At 42.1% G+C, this 19822-nt stretch overlaps 1 protein-coding gene across 3 annotated transcripts in view; it reads left to right on the top strand.

Moving 5' to 3' along the window:
• pcxb (pyruvate carboxylase b) overlaps nt 1-19822 on the top strand; it is a 248890-nt gene that overhangs the window by 202768 nt on the left and 26300 nt on the right. For all 3 annotated transcript variants that reach the window (XM_029455184.1, XM_029455185.1, XM_029455186.1), the window contains exons 15-21: nt 22-243; nt 6012-6168; nt 9063-9303; nt 10658-10825; nt 11808-11889; nt 16889-17046; nt 17830-17916. In XM_029455184.1, coding sequence (XP_029311044.1) covers nt 22-243; nt 6012-6168; nt 9063-9303; nt 10658-10825; nt 11808-11889; nt 16889-17046; nt 17830-17916 — 1115 coding nt within the window. The remainder of the gene's footprint in view (nt 1-21; nt 244-6011; nt 6169-9062; nt 9304-10657; nt 10826-11807; nt 11890-16888; nt 17047-17829; nt 17917-19822) is intronic.

Below are 19822 nucleotides of genomic sequence, written 5' to 3'. Positions count from 1 at the left end.
CTCTACCTCCTTCCCTAATAGGCGACCCTCCACTAGGTTTCCGTGACGTGTTGCTGCGTGATGGTCCTGAGGGATTCGCCAAGGCGGTCCGCGCCCACCAAGGTCTGTTGCTAATGGATACCACCTTCAGGGATGCCCACCAGTCGCTCCTGGCAACCAGGGTTAGGACCCACGACCTGAAGAAGATCTCGCCGTTTGTCAGCCACAACTTCAACAACCTTTTCAGCCTGGAGAACTGGGGAGGTGAGTCTGCATAAAACCACAAATTATCATTTCTATACCTTTTGTACAGACCAATAAGCTAATTAAGAGCTAGGTTAGCAGTTTCCCCCTGCGTCCAGTCTTAATGCTAAGCTAAACTGACCATCTCCTTGTTCCGGCTTTGTTTTTTAGCATACAGACTATAGACTGTACAAAAGTAGTGGGCATTGGTCCACCGGGACGTCTCCCATTGGTTGGTTGATTACTGTTTTGAAGCCTCAAATTTGGTATTTTGACCATTGCCAGTAACATGTTTACTGAGGTAATAAATCAAGCGAGAAGTAGAGTCATTTTCTCATAGACTTCCATACAACTGGACTTCTTTGTGCAACCAGAGGAGTCTCCTCTGCTGGTCGTGAGAAAGAACGCAGGTGTGGCTTCACTTTTCACATCCTGAAGTCGTCCAATGGTGCAGGGGGGAACAGACACGAGAGCGGCATCAGTCTTAGTTGCACAACAAACTAAAGCGACACCATTATTTGACACTTGGAAGTCTACCTGAGGAAATCTCCATAATAAGTGATCTCATGTAAGCTTGGCATGCAGTTCCCTTTCAGATGGTTATCATGTTAATTACACTCTTTGTGTTTGCACTCCCATATGTTAATGTGTCTGAACAGCCATGCCTGTTCTCCATTTTCTTCTCATTCATGTTGTAGATCTTTTCCATGTTTGATGGCGGTGATTGTACCTCTTTTGTTCTTCTTGTTTGAAGTGTGGAAATCTTGTGCCATTGAAAACGTATCTCGTGCATCCAGTCAGTCAGTCTTCAGCAAGTCAAGTCTTCAATAGACAATCACTGTACCCTTTCCTGCTCGTGAATGAATAGAGAAAATCATGCGTTATTGAAACTTCTCGAGGCATAAACAGTCCAACAGTGTCCTTGTATAATATGCAATTACACTGGAATTGGCCAGAGAACAAAAACTACGCGTCTCATGTTTAAACGTTTGGCGACGAGACCAATTATCAACACTTGTTGATAATAGCCCGATGTGAAGAGCAGTTGTTATGAACCGGTTTCAAAGAATACATTCAGTTTTCCTGTTTGAACTCTTAGAACACACATTTGTGGAAGAGATATGCCCAGTGAACCTCTTGAGGTTGAAACGTTTAATTTAATGCTCAATTATAGTAAACCAGTCAGAGTGATTGTGCTTATATTACGTGGAGCGTTGGAGTAAATCACAAACATGAGAACCAAACAACAGAGGCCTAAAGTAACAAAGCTTCCTGTTTGTGTGTGTGGAATGTGCTCGTCGTTAGATGGTTGAGCAACGTGAGGAATAAATAAAAATGCAAGGAGAGGCTGCCCAGCGACGCCTCCTCGGTGCTGTAAACGCTTTTCTGAGATTAAATTCCTCCCGGTAGCCGATTGTGGTGCACCAGTTAGGAGAAAACAATATATTTCATTACTGTGGGAGAGCACTTTGAGCATATTAAGCAACCGTCTACTCATCTCACGTTTGAACAGATAAAAAGGTTTTCAGCAGAAATGAAACATTGAGGAGATATCCGGGTAGTAAAGACTGAAACGCCAGTATAGCGGGACGTTCGTGCCACACTGACCAGAGAAAGATGGTGTAAATTCAGCTCAGCCGTGTTTGAGCAGTTACATTAAAAGTAAATCTTTGAAGAGAGACTGAAAACTCTGTGAACTCAGTTCATCACTCAGGAGGAAAGTGTTGAATAGGTGCCAGTGAAGCTCCTTCTCTCGCTGTCTCATTATACTGGGAGCCAGTTCTGAAAGTGCTTTGATTAAGAGACATAAATGCCTTTTTCAACATGTCATTATCTCCCACTTGAAGACCTAAAATAAAGACGTCCAGCATTTTTCAGCCCACACCGACATTAAAATGTTGTTTACCATCATTTATAATCGTGCAGTGACACAACCTCTCTTTACTTCTGAGGATGCTTCCACTCTGCCGGCGTCTCACTGGGTTCGCACACAGTCCGATCGTTTAGGCTTTCAAACTCTGACAAATGTCCTTTAAGGAAGGGGAAGCTCACCGCACAGTCAGACATGTCTATATGTTTCACTAATGAAAGAGCACAAACTGAGCTCTCTATCAGGTTCCTCTCACTATTTCTCGTGGCTTCATCTGTGGGAGAAACAGGAAACTGTGCAAAACAGTCAATAAAATCTGATAGAAGGCTTTGAGACCATTTTATGGCTGAGCCTTCAATATGTTAATTTTCTAGGAGCTTCCTGTCTTATCGTAGTTTATGAAAGCCTGAACCAGTGGCCCATTTAACTGCAGTTTCCAAACTAAATCTATAATTGGGGTCGTATTATGCTTCAATACGAATGATTATAAAGATACATTTAATAAGGTTTGGGCAAAAACAGTGAACATGTGCTTTTTACAGTGAGATCACATAATGTCATCACTTTCTTCTTCAGGCGTTAACTGACTTCCTGCTATACAAAGTGTAATTATGTGAGTTAAACACTCATCCTTTTAGCGTTTGCCGCAGCAAAAGTAAACACTGTGGAATAATCTGGCCTGTTATGATAAAACAACAAGAGAAAGGTGAACACGTCTTCTAGACTCTCATGAAGCTGCTCTTTGAGTTGCAGTGGGAGTCGACTTTTGAAAGCTCTTAAAGTTTGAGCGGCGTTCTGTCTTCAGACAAAGTGAAAACACTCGTCTGCCATTTATAGAACGACGGCAGATGTCCATTGAAATCAAATGTAAAAGAGGAACCTCTTGGTGTAATGGGCTGATATTATGAGCCACGAGCATCAGATTGTCTCAGTTATGAAAAGTTGCAGAGAAGTGAATCATGGAGGAGAAATGTGCTCGTGGATCCTCTCGAGGCGTCGCGAGTTCCTGCCTGAAACCATCGAGTCAGAGAAAACAGAATAGTTCTTTCTCATAATTATTTAAACACTTAAAGGCTAAATACATTTAGAAATATATCCCCCTGAATCCTGCCTGCAGTTTGTAATAGTTTGTATTAATATGCTTCCTGTGCGTATTAATATTTAGATGTTCATTTGACTAGTTAAGAAGGAACAACACATTTAGAAGTGATGGATTTTCCATCAGGCAAAAAGAAGACAAATTATCTTTTCTCATGACATTAAAAGTTTATTTCAATTGGTTGTTTTTGTGATTCTTAAACACAAAAATAGTCAGTATTTATATATATATATATATATATATATATATATATATATATATTATATTATATATTTTTTTTTTAACTTTAGACAGATTTTTAAGGCCACAAATAGGGATGTGTTAGTAAAGTCTAAAAGAACAAAATACAAAGTGCTTTTCCTTGATTTTATCATTTATTTCTTTGTGTTTTATACATTTCTAACCGCCCGAGGAGGAAGATTACCAGCCCGTCTTAATGAATCTCGGTGTACGGCTGTAGCGTCGGCCATTTGTGCTTCATTCGGTTTCTTTGGAATAATCAGGAAGTTCCTGATCTAGTAGGAATATCAACTCAGAAACAGCTTTTTTTGTTGTCTTAACGCTTTGAGTGATAAAAACAACAACACATCTTCTTTGTGGCGTCCATGTTGTTTCAACATTACGACTTAAAGCTTGTGAACACGCCGCAGTCGGAGCACATGAAGGCTCCGGTCTGCTGTTTTATTTGATGCCTTGTGTCTCTTCTGTCTTCCTCTTTCCCTTTGGAAGTCTGAAGCCCAAACAGACGCATCATTATGTTATTTATAAGACTTGATCAACTGATTCACCAGATGAGGAGCTTCCTTCACTTTGCCTTCAATACCCAAAGTTCCCAGATTTACACTACACTAGTTGCCATCTCTCTTGCCTGATATTGATTTAGGTTGTGAAACACAAATTAGACTACCATGCTGCAGTGAAGAGTTCAGCTCCAGCACGCACTGTTCCACAAGGACAGCTTGTAATTGTACATCACTAACTGGCCATAGGAGGAATAACTACCAAGTATATAATACACTTTTATTACAGAGTGATAAGAGAGAGTGGATATTACACTGCTGAAATCACACAGAGCAAAATAAATGACTATAGAGATGACCCTTGTGAGTATTGAACGCTGTTAGCTGGCACATTGTCCCTGTTCAGGAATATTTACAAATATTACACAAAGTGGTGTTAGACAGGGAATACAGTGTTGCTTTCGCATGTTGCAGCTGCTTCCAGGCAGAATGAATCACCGAAGAGATTAAGCCTGTGAAAGGCCTTTGAGGATTAACTCCCTCCCTGATATACTGTTCGTCCCAACACCATCAAGATACTGTAATATAAATTAGGTCACATAATGTATCTATATGCTTTCCTCGTATCTATTTCACACTTGGCAAATTTATCTGATGGTAAAGCTGCAGATTCTTAATTACTGTACACGGATGTTTGCATCTTCCCTTTGCCAGTGTTAAGGACCGAGTCTTCTGGTGCAGGCTGCAGACACACGAGCAGGAACAGCCTGACCAGCAAGATCAACCAATCCACAGTGATTAAGTGCGATCAGAGACATAAACATTGATCTGACGGGATGAACTGTCTGATGCATCACAGCCATAATTGCACACTTAAGCAAAAATGCTGATAACTGCAGAGGTGTGTGTGTGTGTGTGTGTGTGTGTGTGTGTGTGTGTGTGTGTGTGTGTGTGTGTGTGTGTGTGTGTGTGTGTGTGTGTGTGTGTGTGTGTGTGTGTGTGTGTGTGTGTGTGTCTTATAGTTGTTCATCTTTCCTTTTCCATCAGGGGCTTTCCTTTATAGGTTCGACGGCTATATAAGTTCATTTTATGGAACTTAATTTTACCACCAGGGGAAATTTGGATGGAGTAAAGAGTTTGTCAATATGATACAGTAAAAACCGTTGTATTATTGAGTTCTGTGCTGAATGTACTCTTACCCCAAACGTACAGAAGACTGTACAGACGATCCCAGGTGACCGTTTGTACAAAAATAAGCAATTTCACCCTCTTTCTTTAAACATTACATGGGTTGTTGAATACATTACTGGCAATATGGGCTCGATTTCATCTTGCTCCCTGATTCATTTCAGCTCGTCGTGACAGATTGTAGGCTGCCTCTCCTTCCTAAAGGAGGGAGGCTCCAGCAGAGCCCGGGCCTAATGTTCGGATACTGTGGGACCAGCTGCCAGTCTTCATTCCTGCCGTCCAATTATTAGAGTAGATTCCGCCTCCCTCAGCGTGTTGATAACTCACACGCTATAATGCATTAACACTAATATTTTTATCATCAGATTGGAGTCATGAAATGCTGATGTCGGCTAAAATTGAAATCGGGGGAGTAAAAAATCAAATGTATTGAGGAGGGTATCGGGGACAAAGCAGTTGTGCTTAGTATTCTCTCCGTGTCCAAATGTACGAGTGCGCCGAAAATGAAATTTAATGATGGCAGTGTTGGATCAGCAGAAATGCACTGGAGGCTTCAATATTTCTGGCTGATATGATAAACGGGTATGAGATTCACTAATCTAGTCCCCCAAGAAAGGGAAATGAGAGATGGCTATCTCTTTTTTTAGCCTCTCCCAATGAAACATGTCTCAGATTTTTAAAGTGACTTCAGAATGAAATGATGAAAGTGTTAGGATGAACAATGAATGTGCGAGTATCATCACGTATTTAATTTCAGCATCTATTAGCGTGTGTTTGTGGGTAACGTGACGCGTCTGAAATATTCGTTTTTCAGTGTAAACTTGAGATCAAAGTTGTGACGAGACATAAACTGTGTGTGTCTGTCCGTGTGTGTGTGTGTGTGTGTGTGTAGGTGCTACATTTGATGTGGCCATGCGTTTCCTGTCTGAGTGCCCGTGGAAGAGGCTCCAGGAGCTGAGAGCTTTGATCCCAAACGTCCCCTTCCAGATGCTGCTGAGAGGAGCCAACGCTGTGGGCTACACCAACTACCCCGACAACGCTGTCTTTAAGTGAGTAGCGCACACAAACACACACACACGTTACCCTGCCTAAAAAAATATATTACATTACAGGTCATTTAGCAGACGCTCTTATCCAGAGCGACTTACATTGAACTAAGTACAGGGACAGTCTCCCTGGAGCAACTCAGGGTTAAGTACCTTGCTCAGGGGTACAATGGTGGCATCGAACTAACGACCTTCTAGTGTTTTGTTTGGAAGGCGTACCACTAGACCACTAGGCCATCACCACACTATCTCCAATAATGCTGCAGAAAGGAACACACACACACACACACACACACACACACACACACACACACACACACACACACACAGCAGGTTTTAATGGGTCGATACACACACAAGTTTTTATGAATGCATTGAATGTTATACATATACGTGTTCAGTTTGTAAAATACATGCGAACAGATACTTTACAACACTTTTTTTAATTTGCTGAAAACGTTGCTATTGAATTGTTGGAAAGATGTTGTGGACGCCAGCTGCTGCTTCATTGTCTGTCACTTTCATATTATTTATCGACTTCGTTCATATTTACTTGTTTCTGAAAAATATTGAAAGTGAGCATTTTTGCCATCTGTGAATAATTATATGAACAATTCAGCAACACAATAGAAACGCAATCGCTCCCAACAGAAAACTAAATATCTTACAAAAACAATACACACACTCACAAATGATTTGCTGCAGAGCAAAACTGCACCTGCACTTCTTACAACACTACAAGACAAACACTGTTGTTTACTATACTATCACCAAATACTTTGTTTTAATCATACATCTCTGGTAACACTGTATATTTAGGTACACATAGCTTATTAGCATGCATGCTAGTAGCATATTGGCTGTTTATCAGTCGTTATAAAGCACTATGATGTATTAGTTTTATTGCCATGTAGGTGAATTGGTGCATCACAAAGACTTAGTAAGATACAAGTCAAATTAAAAATAAAAGCAAGTTTACATGAGATGGAGTATCCTTCATACAGGATTCCTCTCTCATGTAAATGTGTGTGTGTACATTAACATCATGATTACATGATCCTAACCAGAGTGTGTGATGTGAGCCCTGAGCGGATGGACACCACCTATATGCTATAAAGCGGTCTCTGTGTTCTGTAGCATGAAGCTGACGCAGCTGCTTTGTTTCTAAATATATCTAAATGTACGTTCTGTGCAACATCTACCCACAAAGCGTGCAGCTGACACGCTCAGTCGGGTCAGTTTGATGTGTTCCCGTTGCCTCCCGCTCACTGACTTCCACACATCACAGATACAAGTCGAGTCTTTAGGGCCATAAATACATCCTGCGTCTACACACATGCTCACACACGCCTCTGACACTTTTCCAAACGGATTCACAAGCTACCTCGATGATGTGTAGATGACTCATGTGGCAAACACACACACACTCACACAGACCTGCATGTAGTTCCACACAGACAAGGACACACACATGCAAGTTGCAATCCCCCTCACCTCAAATAAATGAGGAGTGGCTTTATGACTAATGCAGCTGTCCCCTCCTCCCGTTGAATCTCACACACGCAGACCTCCTGGTTCCTCTGCCCCCCCCCTCTCCGATCACATCCTCGTTATTTATCCCCACTTGTATAAGTCCCTTTTTATGCCTCCATTCATCTCTCTGCATTACACACTTCTTCCCCTCTTTTTAACTCCCTTTCTCTATCCCGAGTGCTCTTCATCTCCCCCCCCCCCTCACTCTCAGTGTCCCGTAGGGGCAGTACCATGGAGAATGTGCCCATGATTGTGATTAATGGTTTTGATCTGTTGGCCCGGCTCTCTCTCTGCCTCCTCCCTCTTATCTGTCATTTTCTCACCCGCGACGGTCTCAGTGCAGCAGCCCGCAGCCCAAGTGGCCCGAGTCACTGTCTTCCTTAACTAAATCAAGTTAAAGTGTAATTTAATTTAATTTAATTGATTTAAAGTGAATGTCTCAGGATCACAGTACACTCTGCAGCAACAAAAATTAAATATCTAATATGGCTGGTTGATCGCTAACTAGATGGACTTGTCACTTCCTCACACACACAGAGGTGGGAGAAGTACCACAGTGTGCACGTTCCCACAGCTCCTTGAAAGTTTGTGAATTTGATTTCTTTTACTACACATACTGCCGGGGTGCTTGTGAATTCCAAGGGATCAATAAAGTTTATATTAGTAATAATACATGATTATATTTTGTATTATGAATCTTCAAAGTAACTAAAGTTATCTAATAACTGCAGTTGAGCCTCTGAGATTTAGTTGAGGAGTGTAAAGCAGTACTGTACTTAAGTGAATGTACTTATTAACATAATGATGTCATCAGTCAGATAAGTATTACACGAGGTAGCCCGTGTAAACATTGTAGAGCTGAAGTACTGGACACTCAGACATTAGTAATCCTCTCAAGGAACAACATTAAGTGTCTCAATTTATTTACGAAAGCTCAGTGTGTGTAAATATTGCATTCACCCTAACAACGTAAAAATAGGCGCTCACCCCAGTTATGAAAAACCTGATTTAAAATAGCGAAGCCAAGGCAATAAGGAGGGATTTACCACACGCAGCTGGGATAATGAGGCGGGTATACATTTCTCTGCAGTCATTGTGGGCTCCTGCAGGCTGTGGAAGCTCACTTTTCATGGAAATACTGTGAATATTGTATTAACGCAGGTACAGTGGATATAAACAGCTTATCCCAACCCAGACGTGTGCTATTATCTGGGATACACTGTGCATGGAGACGCAGTTTGTTATTGTACGTGTGAGAGTGATTGTGTGAAACTCCCGTTTCCATTCCTGCCTCTGATTTTGAATGTGGATTTGTAATACCGTGTGTGTCTGTTATAACGGATCATCTCCTCTCCTTCCTCCAGGTTCTGCGAGGTGGCCAAGGAGAACGGCATGGACATCTTCCGCGTGTTCGATTCCCTGAACTACCTGCCAAACATGCTGCTGGGCATGGAGGCAGCTGGAGAGGCAGGCGGCGTGGTGGAGGCTGCCATCTCGTACACGGGCGACGTCTCTGATCCCATGAGGCAGAAGTACTCTCTGGACTACTACATGAAGCTGGCCGACGAGCTGGTCAAAGCTGGAACTCACATCCTCTGTATCAAGGTGAGGACATTATCAAATTAAAATAGGATCTAGTGTTTTAGATGTTCTTTTACTGCTTCTTCAACAATAAGACGAAGTTTGTCCGTCTGACATTTCGTCTTCAGTTGGTTTAATCCAAGCTGAAGCGCAAATGACCTTTTATTAATATTAATATTAATATTATTTAATTAAGGCCAGCTGCAGTGTGTGTGACTCCTGCAACAACCACCACTTCTATTTCTGTCACATGATGGTGCTACATCTACTGTACATCTACTGTAACAGATGTTCAAATATAAAAATAGATGAATACAATCTGGGTTTTCTAATAACTAGTTTCCTTAATGTGTCATGAAGTAAAAACCTTCTACTCACAAAACACATGCATGCATTTCGATTAGCCTTTTAATTAATAAAAAACATCAGTGCTGAACACGGCTGAAATCCTTCCGTCTCGCTGCGATTGAAATAACTTGTATATTTGAACCACTTTATCTAAATGAATATACCGATAATGCTCACATTGAATTAATTTCTTTATTCAAGCGTGACGGAATATTTTCAAACGTTAAAAAGATAAACTCCCACTCTACTGATGTGAACATCACGCGCAGCGGTGGCAGGCTCATAAAAGGCTTGCACGGCTAATGAGTTTAACTTTTAAAAGAGGAAATGAGCATGAATTATAACTTCATGGAGTGCAATGATCACCAAAGGGAGCGCAGCTGAACATCTGAGCTCTGTGAATGTTAATATCAATTAAGATTAATACGTAATCATCGCAACAGTGTTTGTGGAAAACCTCCAATATATGTTGTTGGTCTAAGTTATTACTTTCCATTACTTATTACTTTTTTAAAGAGTTGAGTTACTCCAGGACTGAATTATTTTGAGAATTTTACTAGTCCTTTCCGAGTCCTGATCACTTGAAGCATGTTGTTGTTTGAACATGTTCTTTCTGCTTCCATTGTTTTTGCTGTTTTATTTTTGATGCTTTTACTCGTTTTGTCTGTTTTGTCTGATCTGATCTCACCAGACCATCAGCTCTCTGTGGTCGGATGCAGCTTTCATGAGAAGCCTCAGGCCAGTGCTGCATGCACACGCTCACTAATGAGCTCTCAGACAGGTGGTTTATATCTAGTTATCATATCCAAAATCAAGATGTGTTGCAGAAAGCCACTGAAAACCCGATTAAGGGCGTCTGGATGAATGTCTGCTCCTCATGCATCCAGGACAAAGGCTTTTAGACATTTCTAAAAGAGAAAAGTCTTCGTAACATATGTAATATTTACCAAAACTATTAAGCTTAATGGAATCAGAAACAAATGATTTATGAATCGTGCTAAATGTCTCCTCGGTCTCTCTGTATTACCAGGATATGGCCGGCCTGCTGAAGCCAGAGCCCAGCAAACTTCTGATTGGCTCTCTGAGAGACCGTTTCCCCGATTTGCCCATCCACGTGCACACACACGACACAGCTGGAGCCGGTGTGGCCGCCATGCTGGCTTGTGCCGAGGCTGGAGCTGACGTAGTGGATGTGGCTGTGAGTATTCATCCTGTCTGTTCTGCAGAGATTAGCTGCATATAGACACACACACACACACACACACACACACACACACATGATCCCCTCCAGGCGATAGAAGGCCTCATAAAACTATCTAATAAACTTGTATTTTCTACTAATTTATGAAAGTACTTCACATGTGTGTCATGTCACCAGTAACAACTGCTCTATACATTAAACTGACATAACACTCGGTGCACCCACAACTCATCCTAACCACATAAACAAATATTTCCTCTCGCTTGCTGCAGTTTTGCAAAGACGGAACTATTGTTGAGTCCAGGAACATTTCTCTTACCGTGTTCACTGACGCACGCTGCCAGCTTTGGGAGTTTCATTAAAACAATTGGCTGCTACTCGCAGCTTTGGGCCGGTCTGCTGTTCAGTTCTGTGTAACGCTGTATGAAGGGCAGCGGAAGCGTCCAAGACTTAAAGGTTTTAAAGGTTAAAATCTCTTTCGATGGGAAACTTCTGTTTTTGTGCTTTATTCCCATTTTAATAAAGCGTATGTGCACACAGATGTGTAGACATGTTGCTCCATGTACATACAATAGAGCCTCTAACCCGTGGACACACATTACACACGTTGACTGTTGGATGTTTCCATTGGTTTACAGATTATTGCAGAAAATAAGCTCTGTTGCAAACAAAAGTGTATGATGCATGTTCAGAAAGATAATCTTCACAAATAAAAAGCACATTTTTGAAGCGTAATTGACTAATAGACAAACTACACCACGGTCACATGACTTAATGTTCCCGACGAGCAGTCTCGCCTTTTTTAAGACTCGTAAAAGCTTCAAAATTCACGAGTGGCGTATTTGACTATTTTACCCGTTCAAAAAACCCTTTGACCTCGAGACGAGGGAAGTGACGTGGTGGATTCAGGACTCATTCCTGCAGCGCTCCATGATTAAGGCTTTTAGTCAAAGCTGATCACATTGAATGTCTTCTGCAGGTCGACTCTATGGCCGGGATGACCTCTCAGCCCAGCATGGGAGCCATGGTGGCCTGCGCCAGGGGGACCAAGCTCGACACCGGTAAGTCAACATCGACAGATTCAAACCTATCACAAGATAAGGATGCATTTGTTTCATAAAGTCTATCATAAAGAACGTATGTTGGAACAAACACGTTTGAATATGCACATGTGATCTCTGTTATTGAGACAGAACCTCTCTTAGATCACCAGTCTGACTCTCACGCTCTACACAAGGGCGGAAAGATCAGTAAACAAATCAATAAATGACCGAGCACGTCGCAAATTATGGCTCTAAACACCGACATATTCTGCAAAGTGAGAACGTAAACAGCCAATTATGAGTGGAAGATGGAAACGGACCAAAATAAAGATGCCAATAAAATCTAATGCTCTGGTAAACAAAACATTCTTGATGAACATTTCAGATAGTTGTGAGTGGAAGGCAGAGTTATCAGCAGATCCATTTGATGCTTATGGACCCATAAAGCTTGTAGCCATGAATAATGTGGTGGGAAATCCATCATAGCGTGCTCCGTTCTGGAACCTGCTGCACAGGACGGCCACAGCTTCTGCTTTGACAGCTGAGCAGCTCTCTGTGGAGCGTTTAGGGGTTAAAGGTTTTCCCCAAGGCGTCCCTGACGGGGTTGTTGGTTACACACTCGCTTTCCCTCTGTCTCTGTCAGAGGTCTGGCATTCTCAGTCTGCTCCCCGCTGCTTTATTCTATCTTCTCAGAAGGTCAACAGATAAGAAGCGGGATGGCTTTATAATGTGTTCATTCCCCTTTGGCTTTGCTGTTGTCCAGTTTGTTCTGCTCAGTCATTTTCATTCCTCCCAACTCTGGCCTCTGCCTCTGCACAGTGTGCAGTATATTCACGCTGCCTGTTGAAAAACTGCTTTTACCAATTAAACATGAAACCGGCTTAAGGAATTAAAAGTGATGGGATGTTTGCTGCTTAGTTATGTAGAGGAATGCTATTGGGAAAAGTGCGTCAGCTCCACTAACTAGATCTGATAGCTCATTTCCACTCAGTAATAGCTAAAGAGCTGCTAATTCTGTTTACGCTACATTTACACAACACAGCTAATGTACTGTACGCTCTGCTGCTGCAGTGCAGGATACTTTAAACTGTTTGTTATTGTCCAAATGTAGATTTCTGTGTCTGCACGTCCTCCTCGTGTTCTTCTCTGATGATGTCGGCACAGTTTCCTGTCTCCGGCCATCAGAGACATATTATTTCCCTTCAGTGCGGTTTTATATAATCATGTGGTTTAGAGAAAACACTCACGCTAATATTCCGTAGCACAGAACATGTTTTACTTTTCATTTTTGTATCTTTGAGGGAAATTCTACCTTAAAATATTTAAAAATATTCTTTATATGTTTACATTAATAAACGTTTAGCACACAGTTGAGTCATTGCACATTTCAAACTAAACAACCATGTTTATGTGCAATAACAAAAAAGAAAAATATTTTCTAAAAGAAACAAGTAAGTACACCAAAAATGCATAAAGGAAATAAATAATGTTATAAAATACATTTGTTATTTATGTTCCTTAGTTTCCTGTCTTCTCTGTCAGCAGCTCGTCAGATTAAATGACCTCAAACATTAAAACTGTTTGAATAGAAGTTTAATACCAAGCAGGTGTTTTACTGCAGCGGGTGTGTAACCCCACCCAGCACACCTCCACATCTGCACCATCATCAACAAGCTGTCCCGCTGGTGTCGAGGTGCTCTTTGTATTTCTGGGTCACTTTAGTTTCCAGCTCCTGATCTCCATCCAACATGAAGTCACGATTGTATTGGCAGTGACGCTGTAAAGCAGAGGACGACAGTAAACATGATGTTATTAGTCTCTCGGGGCTCTTTCAAACAAAATGGCTTTCTTTTCTAGGCTCATTGTTAAATATTGCTGCAGAAACCATCACACAGGGAGAAGAGGAAGCTAATGCTGGTACAGTCCATGAAGCAGCGCGGCAACAGAGCCATTAAGACGTGCTGTGTTCGGAGTCTGACGTGAGACTCGTGCTTTGAAAGGAGAAACTCCCTGTCGACGCGTTTAACCCACGGCCGAGCGCAACAGGTTCACGTCCGTTCTCTCGAGCTGGCAAATATTGTTCGGGGCAATGTAGAAAGCATGAGGGAGAGAAACTCTGCCATCATTTAGACGCAGTCCCTGTTAGTGACAGGATATCAATTTATGAGCACACAGTTCCCCGAAAAGAGAGAGAGAGAGAAGAGAGCGACAAGGTCGTTACTCAAGAGCAAGAGGTTTTCAAGTGTGTCAGTTTATTCGTGGAATTTCAATTTGCCTCACTTGAGACCGAGATTTGAGCCTCACACACACACACACACACACACACACACACACACACATGTGCATACTTATAGAGTATCCTGATGGGACCCCGGTGCATGCATTATGCATCCACATGCAGGAAAACTTCAAAATTATTTTCTACCTGTCACCTTGTGCTCGTCTGTTCTTTTCATCTCTGCCTCTCTTCATGCCTCTCCCCCTTCCATCTCCGTTCTCACTACTTCTATAATCCAGCAGAGCTCTGCCTTGGATTCTTCCATACCTTCCTGACCTTATGCTGTTTACTGCTTTCCCTCCGTCTCTGTTTCAAAGCAGTAATCAGTGTGCTCTCCCTCCCTCTCTGCTCCCATCACCCCCGCTTCTTTCACATTGTCTCTCATCCTCCTCCTCTTCCCTCTCTCTCACTCAGTAAAAAAAGAAGCAATTAAGAGCACTTTACATGCATATTCCACTCCCCCAAACTCCCTCACTGTATCTCTTTGTCAAAGCAAGAGCAGCGCCTCTCCGGTTAACCCATTTGTCTTTCAGCTGTCAGTTTATTTATTCATTCAGTCACAGTGTGTGCGTGGCTTTTAAAAGTCATACATATTCACAAACACTCATGCTATTGAATGATGACACACATTAAAGTGGTCCTTGTGTTTGCTTGACACAGCGTTTACTGCCTTTCCTCGTGCATCATGCATGGGTTTAATTGACGAGGAATTTTCCGCCGCCACAACAATGCATCCGTCTAAGATGGAAGTCATCAAACACACAGAGGAATGTACACAAAGCTTAGATATTACTACATGTAGGCGTCAGCCGTAGACACACGAGCACACAGAAGGTGAGCCAACACATTTAGCTTCTTGTTCACCTCCCTCATCGCTCCCTTTCTTCTTCTGTCTGCGTTCAATTTCCCCGTCTTTTGTCCCTGAATCTTCTCCTGCTCATCCGTCTTCGTCGGTGTGCGTCTCCTCGTCTCATCAACCACAAACTGTGTGTGTCAGCGTAGAAATATGTACAACTTCTGAATGCAAAGTGTGTGTGTGTCTGTCTCCCGCATTAGTGAGTTTGATGGCACTTTGTCAACGCCAGGCCGCCATCTAAATGACTGATATACGCATGTGCTGGTGTGCCCATGTCATGACATACACGCAGCATAATGTTGCAGTGATTGATGATTTCGGGAGCGTAACCAGCAGTCCAGAAGAAACAATGCTGTATTTACTGTCAGCGTGATTTAGCGTCAGATTCCATTTGCAGCTGTTCTCCATATTTATAGGATACAGTGTAAAATAAACCTTTTAATCCCAGGAGATAAGTGAGGTCATCACAGGAGCAGAAACATGTGATGTGACTGAAACACGGTATCGTTACGCTCGCCGAAGGTTTCCGCTCGCTTTCCTCAGTCGATTCCACTTAACTTTGTGCTTCCATCGTTCTTCCCACCTCACACAGTGTTTTGCTAATTAGACGTCTCCTCGGGAAACTGTAGGCTCAGGCTGAGCTGCCTCCCCACCACACGGCCTGGGTCTCAGATCACACACTGTACATTAGCCAACAGTAGCTTCAGTACAGCAGAGTGTAATGTCTCCGCTACATATATGGTCGACGCTTGCAAATATCTGTTTTGCTCTCTAACGCAAAGCACAGGAAGTGGAGGCTGTGAGGTGCTGCTATCAGAGGGGAGACTTGGCCTAAGCTGATATTTAAATCTACAGATGATGCTGTCACTTCCCCTTGTGAATTGAGGCTATAATTTCATAATGGAAGCATAAATGAAAGCTAAATGTTCTCAAACAGAGAAGGAAATGGACCGAATTACTGAGCTTGGCAGGCAGTTTGAATTTGAGGAGAATCAACATGCACATTAATTTGACATTTATTTCACAGCAGCTCCATTTCCCCGCAAAGATCACAGTGGAGTCACACAAACACTTTTTAGAGTATGTACTCGCGTTGAATCATGAAAATACAAGCTTGTCACTCTGTTATTGTTGCTCCGTGTGTCTCATTAACATGGAGGATTTTTGTCATCATTAGCCAGAAGCTCACGCACTATCATCTCTGTCATGGCATTAAAACACATTCTCCCTTTCAAGGTAATCAGCTTTAGCACACCTAACTGGCTGCAGCAGAAAATCATGAAGATGAGCAACAGATGGCTCTTTTTTCGGGATCACAAAATAAGGGATTTAATAAGCGGCAAAGGCAAGATTTAAATGCACAATTATAGGCTAATAAGTGCGCTTTACCAACACTGGAGCTCCGGCTTGATTGTAGAAATGTATCCGGCTGACATTTTAGTTTCTCCTGCCGACTAGTTTGGTAATGAGGTTCCTGTATCGGAGAGAATAAAAACCAGCATACTGGACTGGTGGACAGATTGTTATATGTTCATAAAAACTGCGACACTCGCATAAGTTTTATATTTTCATCTAAATGAGCAGCATAAACCACAATTTGCTAGTTGGCAGCAACAGTCGACTGTCGCAGGTGAATGGCAAGTTGGCACACAACAACTACACTCATCAGAAAATAACACATTTTGTTTTCTATACACACACACAAATCTCTGCTCAATACAGCATGTGATTATAATCCCCCATAAATATTTCACCATATTCAGAGATATCACAAATACAATGTATGTTTTTACATTTGTCTTGTTATGTGTTTAGTCGATTGGCTCGCTTTGTCATTGAAATAAAAATGTGCACGCGTTGATTAGAGTTGTGTTGCTCTGCAGGCATTGCTCTGGAGCAGGTGTACGACTACAGCGAATACTGGGAAGTAGCACGAGGCCTGTACGCTCCGTTCGACTGCACCGCCACCATGAAATCGGGCAACGCTGATGTCTATGAGAACGAGATCCCCGGAGGACAGTACACCAACCTTCACTTCCAGGTACTCTCGGTTATTCTGGTCGGTTCTTTATGGTGTTTTGTGTAAGTGATTTGATTTTGAAGCTAAATCGGCTTCAAGCTGCATTTCACAAAGCTCTTCGCTCCATGTTTAGCTCCTCGGGGATGAAAGGATGTAAACACGGATCAGCTCAGTGTAACATTACATTTATAGTCACCTCAATGCACCTATAAAGCGTCACTTTTTACTGTTACATTTATGGACTATTGACAGAGAAAATGCTAAGTTTTAAGTTTAAGATATAATAGTCTGGAGAAAAAAACGTATTTCCCGCTACTCCTGACAAAGTGTGTGTGTGTGTGTGTGTGTGTGTAAGACATATCCTGCAGACATGCATTCATCAGTGACACCGTTTCAGAAATTCCCCAAACTGTTGCTTGAACAAGTTATGTTGGTGTTTGTGGTACATTAGGTACAAACACATTGAGCACAGTCACAGTCACAGACTATTTGAAATCCTCAACGCTGAGCAACCGCTGGAAGAGCGACGTGTGTGAACATCCTGTCGCTTAGCTTGTGACTTTATATCAACAAGTATTGAACAAACGCACTATGTGGCACGTTACAGTTCATCAGACTCGCCCATCTGGCCGACGCTCCACCAGCGTCTCCGCCATCAATTGAAAAGCAGTTTGTGGCACTTCACAAATTATAGCCTTAAATCACAGGTTGGCTCTGATTGAGCCTCCACTTTATTCCCTCACACTGAACATTAGAAAGCTTCTTTTTCTCTTCTCATTCATACTGGTGTTTGTTTTATTGCAGGCTCACAGCATGGGACTGGGACATAAGTTCAAGGAGGTGAAGAAGGCCTATACCGAAGCCAACAAACTCCTCGGAGACCTCATTAAGGTGAGACGTCACAAGTGTTCATTGTCGGGAGTGTGTCCATGTCTTGCATAAGATAAGATTGTTGCACCAATCTTCAATGCTCTCACACACACACTGCAGCACCAAGATGTTTCTGGCATGTGTTTGATATTCCTCCATTAGCATCTCTCCGCTGACACGACTCCAGATTAAGGTTTGATTCAGCCGCTCTGTTGGACCTTCCCTGGATCCCTCTGTGTTCTTACTCTACCCTTAGACATGTTTACTCTAAGCTAGCAAATTGTACCAATTGTGTATTGTATTTATTTTACCGTGTCAGTTACCGGGCCAGTTTTATTCTCACTGATCCTGAGCTGTGTTCTTAGTTTTGCCTTTACTCTATTTAAACGGAAACTCCAGCGAAGTAGGTTGATGTCCTGAAGGGCACATTCATCATAGTCGTGGAGAGAGAGTTTTATTGCTAATTTTGCAGTCAACAATTTCATTCTGAGCCTAAATTCACCTCCATCCTGCTTTTTTTGTTTTTCATTATCTTTCATTAATTCCTTTGTTTTCCGCTTAGTAACAGATTCATCCCTCTTTCACCGTGTTACCCTCACTCTGTAATTATTTAGTTTTCTAGTTTGCATTCTGTTTATCAAGTCTCTTTTCTCTTCCACCTTCCTCATTCTGTCGCTGCTTTACACACATTTGTTCCCCCGCCATCTTTATTAATTTGCTCTCTGTGGCTTGAGATTGTCCATTACTCTACATCCTCCTCTCTCTCTTTCTATTTCTCTTTCTCAACGTTCCTTCTCGGTTCTCCTCTCTCTTATTTTCTTTCCTCCTCTAAGTTTTCCTCATCAATTCCTCTCCCCATACTCTATCAATTCAATTAAGACTCTGCGGGCTTCACTGCACAAGCCAATGTTGGCTTAATTTGCCTGCGGGTCCTGCGATGCTCTCTGTTGTACCCTGTTAGCTTGACGATGGCTGCGTCTCTCTCACACAGTTGGCTTGTCGATAAGGGAGAGGGAGTGTGCTTGTCAGATAAAGATATAAAGGAGACTAACCACACACACTGCGCTGGCACTAAGCACAGCAACCCAGGTATATAAGTTGGCCATGCACACACAGCACTGCACAAGCCATATCTTTTAGCTCAGAGCAGGGATGAAGGATTGTGCTTGTCAGAATACTCAATTGTTCACACCACTTTACACCAGAACTGTGCTGCACCCTTCTACAAAGTTTCTGTAAACCTGCTGACAAACGAACCGAACTGAAAACAGAACATCCTTGGTGGAGTTTTAAGGAGAATAACAATTAATTAATACACTGCCCCTCCATCAAGTGTAATTATGTGAGTTTGAACTTTCTATCATCAGCAGTAATGTGTTTACCTACTTACCTTTCTTATCTTATTCATTCTCATTACTTGTTCTTTAATGGCTGACATCAAATGAAGATATTTGTACAGGGCGTCTCTGAACTGACAGGAAGGAAAACCAGACTGAGTGTCTCACTGGATCTCACTTAATTCCAAACGAAAAGCAATCCAAGAGACTGTGACGAGTCCAGATGTATTTAGATGTTTTATATCTCAATAATAATTCCACTAAAATAATTGCGTTGCGTAATTGAGCACCAAGTGCAAATTCCCCTAATCTGCCAGAATCCATGGACATGATTCACAGTTAATAAGGAGCTCCGTACAGCAAAGTGGAGGAATATAAAAAGATCCTTCAGTCTCTTGAGTTATCCTGATGGGATTAGTCTATTGACTATTAGTCTATTATATGAATATATATATATATTTAATACACTCATTATTGTTCACTTATGGAAGCGGTGTTGGCAGAGGTCTGGCTCTCCCTCGGCCTTTCTAGTTTAGTTAAGAAGAGTCCTGAAACTGTCAGGGCCTCTTTTCCTCCGCATTGAACTTGTG

Source organism: Cottoperca gobio, chromosome 18 (assembly GCF_900634415.1).
Source record: "Cottoperca gobio chromosome 18, fCotGob3.1, whole genome shotgun sequence".
NCBI lineage: Eukaryota > Metazoa > Chordata > Actinopteri > Perciformes > Bovichtidae > Cottoperca > Cottoperca gobio.
The sequence above is the reverse complement of the archived record's forward strand: the minus strand, read 5'-3'. Positions and strand labels throughout refer to the sequence as shown.